Source organism: Lutjanus erythropterus, chromosome 6, assembly GCF_056507025.1.
Source record: "Lutjanus erythropterus isolate fLutEry1 chromosome 6, fLutEry1.hap2, whole genome shotgun sequence".
Classification (NCBI taxonomy): Eukaryota; Metazoa; Chordata; class Actinopteri; order Lutjaniformes; family Lutjanidae; genus Lutjanus; species Lutjanus erythropterus.
This window is the reverse complement of record NC_139322.1, coordinates 2600233-2604882: the sequence shown is the minus strand read 5'-3', so window position 1 is coordinate 2604882 and position 4650 is coordinate 2600233. Positions and strand designations below refer to the sequence as shown.

Here is a 4650-nt window from a genome sequence, read left to right as displayed (position 1 = left end):
CTGCTGGTCTTAGTATTCTTGCATGAATGAAGCCAAAACTCTGACAACACAAACCAACCATCTGCACTTGATCACTGTTAACTTTACAAATGATTTCAGGAATATTATCAACATTATGGATGTTAAAATGTCTTTTCTATCTGTAACTGAATAAAGTGAATTTATGATTTTATTCTTGTAAATTTACCACTTTAATCTAAAAAAAAAAAATCACATTTTCTTTCTTGTGAATTTTCCACTTTATTCTCAGAGAGTATTCAAATAAATTCCTTGTAAATATGCCAGTTTTCCGACTGTATTTGCAAATACAAAAAGTAAATTCTCATTTAATGCTCACCACTGTAGCAAATAAAGGCCTTCTTCTTCTTACAGTTCCAGTCCTCCCATTTTCCAGATTGTTTAAAATTTGCTGTCACACAAGCCTCCTTCATGTCGTTGTTATCAGGTTCCCCTGAGATCCAGTACCTAAATGAGGAGGAACTTCCATCCGACCACTTCCAGGAGTCTCTGAAAAGGCCGATCCAGACACTTTGTCCTGCAGCTAACAGCTCCTTTACTTGCTGGTTCTCTGCCATGTTTCTCACACTGGCCAGGTCTGTGTGGTGTTCTCTGCAGTAGCTCTGGGCATCAGACCACGTCTTGGCATTTTTGATGAGGACAAAAGTCACCTGCGACCCTGAAGTGATGAACAGAGGAACAGTAACATACAGCTTGTTCCTGACATTATACATCCACTGAATTAAAGAATTCATATGAATATCCAGGGATTCTTCTTGTAAGTTTCAGTTTTTAATTTTGTAAATGTGTCATTTAAATCCCAGAGAATATCAAAGTTTTTTTCTTGTAAATTTACTGTTTTAATCTCCTAAATGTACCATTTAATCTCAGAGAATGTTCAAGTTCTTTTCATGTAAATTTATGATTTTAATAATTCTGAATTTACCACTTTAATCTCAGAGATCATCAAAGTTTTATTTTTATTGCAAATGTAATATTTGAATTTCATAAATTTGCCACCTTAAACTCAAAGACTTTTAAGGGTTTCATCTTGTAAAATTAATACTTTAATCTCAGAGGTTGTGCAAATTATTTGTTCATGAATTTACATTTTTAATCATGCAAATTTACCACAATAATCTATAACCTTTTTTGTGAATTTATGTTTTTAATTTTGTGAATTCACCACATTAATCTCAGATTATTAAGTTTTTTGTTGTCGCCACCCTCACTAGTCCATGCTGGAAATACTAATTGGTTAAACATTTTATCAATATTTTATTCATGCACATTCTCGGTTAAATGTTGCCTCAAAGTTGTTATGCAGCTGCCCATCATTAGTCGGGGCTGTGGCCCAATCAGACAGCAGCCCCTCTAGCCGTACGCTGTAAGCGCGTATGCAAAGTCAGACATATGACAGCTCATAAAACCAGCGTTGTTGTTGTCATGTTTGTAGGTTAATATGTAATGTTTGTATTGGACAGCGCAAAGTGTCATGTATTTCAGCGGCATTTAAATAAGATTTGGTTCTTAATACAAAGCACTTTTTCAGAGAGTGTTTGACATTTTCAGTTAATAAATTGTGCTCAGTTTTAACTGCTTTATGAGTCTAAATTATTTTTTTTTATTTAATCAGCAGGGAAATTAGTTGCCAGGAACATCCTCAGTAAACAGACATCATAAAAACTGTTTTTATGATTCTGCTTCACATTGAATGAAGGCAGGTCTCACATCAATCTGCTTTAAAAGAGATTCATGTAACCAAAGACAGAGAGGTCAGACACTAAACTGGTATGTTTTTATCTTCACAAGTTAAAATCCTCACCTCTGACATCACAGCAAACTGCCGAAAGATTTTTGTCACACCTCTCATCGTTCCAGAATCCTTTAAAATCTATCACTGCACAGTGTTCTCCACTTCCATGATTGTTTGGTTCTGCAGACGACCATCTTCTGAACTCCGCCTCTCCATGTTTGTAGAAACTTGTGTTTGACAGTGACCACCTCCAGCTGTCCAGGTCATCATACAGACCAATCCAGGCTCGCTGAAAGCAACATTTGATTTATGTATTAAAAGCAAAAGTAGTCATTGTGCAGTAAAATGTGTCCTGCTGTGACTGATATCTGACTGACAGTGTTAGACTGTTGATGATGCATCAGTGTTACAGCAGCATTGTACTGTTGTTGTGCCTCCAGGTGGAGACAGTTTGAACTACACTCTCCAAAAAGGTTCTTCCTGAAGGGCTCAGGTTCTACCCAGAACCATTTGCTTCTGAATAAGCCTTTTTTAAACAAAGGGTTTTTTGTAAGACTCAGGGTTCCACCAAGAATATTTTTCATACAGACAACCATTTTGGAAGAAAGAGTTCTCCTTAATGAACTCTTTCATCAAGGATTCTTTGTTCCATAATGTCCATGAGTTCTTGGTAGATCCCCCTGGGTGGGTTCTAGATAATACCCTTGGAATATGAAAAGGTTGTCTATAAAACCTGTTGGGTGTATTTTAGAGAAAACTTTTGGAATATTTAAAAGTTCTCTATAGAACTCTCTAAGTGTGTTCTAGATTCCAGATTCTCAAACTGTGGTACATGTACCACTGGTGGTACACAAACTCCTTCTAGTGGTACTCAAAGGAATATCAGAATTTCTTTAAAAGACATAAATTAATTTAAAACTGTGTAAGCTATGCAAATACTACAACATTTCTGACTGAAATACATTTAAAAAAATCAGATTAGTGAAATGTTTCGATATCAGCCTGCTACATAGTCACGATCATGTAGCGTGCACGTACGTCATCTGTCTGGAACAAGATAAACTGTTTTGGCGAGATAGTAAGTGGAGGTAAAATGAAAAAGCTTCACGAACTCTGCAAGTGTGCCACCGAACGAGAACTATTACGAAGAGAAGCGCACATTATGAGGACAATATTTCAAGCAGCCATGTTGAAAGTGAACTGAGTACTGGTGCTAATAGCTGCTTCAAAAATATCAGTGAAGCGTTCACTAAACCTGCTAACAACAAACAGTGCAAAACAGTAAGGTGGTACTTGGAGAGCTCAATATTTTCTAAGGTGGTGCGCCGTGTAAAAAGTTTGACAAACGCTGTTCTAGATAAAACCCTTAGAATCTAAAAATATTCTTGGTATAACGTCCTGGGTGACTTCTTGTTAGAGAGTGGGACAGTTCTGTATACAACCCCTGTAGAGGGTTCTGTGTGGAACCATTACACCATAGAAGGGCCCTCTGTAGAACCTCTCATAGGAGGTTCTGAGTGAAACCTGTTGCAGCTGGTTCTAGGTATAACCCTTTATGTTGGGTTCTTGGTCAAAGTCTTAAAGGACAAGCCTAAGACCCCATTATGGTTCTAATGAGCACCCTTATTTCTAAGAGTGTACTTTATATACAGTTAACTAGTTTAGTCCAGTGGTTCCCAACTTACAGGTTGGACCCCTCCAAGGGGTCAGCAGATAAATCTGAGGGTTCGTGAGATGATTAATGGGAAAGAAGAAAAAATAAAGTTCTGATATTCAAATCTGTTGACAGTTTTAGACGTTTGTCTCTCTTTTTCTTTTTCAAATATTGCAGAATTGTATCTCTTTGTGTCTGAAACAGTTATTTAAAGATAACAGTTCAAAATGTTTAGAAATAAAAGAAAAAGTGAACTCACAGAGCTGAATTTAGAGGATCTCAGCCTCTTTAAATCTGCCATGTTGTTCAGGATCTTCACGTCCTCCATGTTGTCGATGGTGACCAGGTCTGTGTATTTTTCTCTGCAGTAACTCTGAGCTTCAGTCCTGTTCTTCAGCTCATAAACAAAATGGTACTGACGTCCAACATGGGATGAGACAACACACAGTCCTGCAGAGACACACATGCACACTGATGACATTTGCATATTTGCACAATGAAAGAGAACTCTGTCAACAGATTTGTTTATCAAATTTCTTTTTTTCCATCTTTCCTCTCCCATTAATCATATTATGACTCCTCAGATAAAAACAAGACAAACTATAAACTACAAACTACTAAATAACAACAAAACCACAGGGAGTGTGATGTAGGAAAAGTGCTGTATAAATCAAGTCTGATTGATTGATTGATTGATTGATTGATTGATTGATTCTATATTTACATTGGAAACAGTTGTTTGCTGACATCTTATGAGGCTGAATGTTTTATTTAGCACCTTTAAATTAAAGTTACATTTTTCATCACACCTTATTTCACCTCTAGCTGTTCTTGTTTTAGTTGATTTGTTTAATTTTGAGTCTGAATTGCTTTATTTACTCTTAAGTCGGTTTTTAATTATTTATAATTATTCTTCCACGTCTATCTAAATCAGTTTGACTCTTGCTGACTACGATCTGTTTATTTATTTACTCAGCATGTAAATGGCTCATTCCTGGCTGTTGGTGACTTTTTGGTGTTTGCACCCAGTTTGACCAAAATGGTAAATAATGACAGAAATTTGCACAAAAACATATATATGCCCTTAATCCTTTTTAGTTCTGCAAATTAATTAATTAAAACATGCAAAACATTTAACTCAGTGAGTTTGAACAGTAATTTTAGCATCAAGTCACATAACATTTAGTTTTTATGGAATATAAATAACATTACATACATTCTAAACATACTAAACATTAAACAC

At 35.9% G+C, this 4650-nt stretch overlaps 1 protein-coding gene across 1 annotated transcript; it reads right to left on the bottom strand.

The window, feature by feature from the left end:
- Window positions 1-326: 326 nt before the first annotated feature.
- Window positions 327-4040, bottom strand: LOC146324623 (C-type mannose receptor 2-like). The gene is made up of 3 exons (XM_084722038.1): window positions 3667-4040; window positions 1823-2042; window positions 327-676 (listed from the first exon to the last, which is right to left on the bottom strand). The coding sequence occupies exons 1-3, from the start codon at window positions 3967-3969 to the stop codon at window positions 327-329; spliced, it is 873 nt and encodes a 290-aa protein (XP_084578164.1). The 5' UTR covers window positions 3970-4040.
- Window positions 4041-4650: the final 610 nt, after the last annotated feature.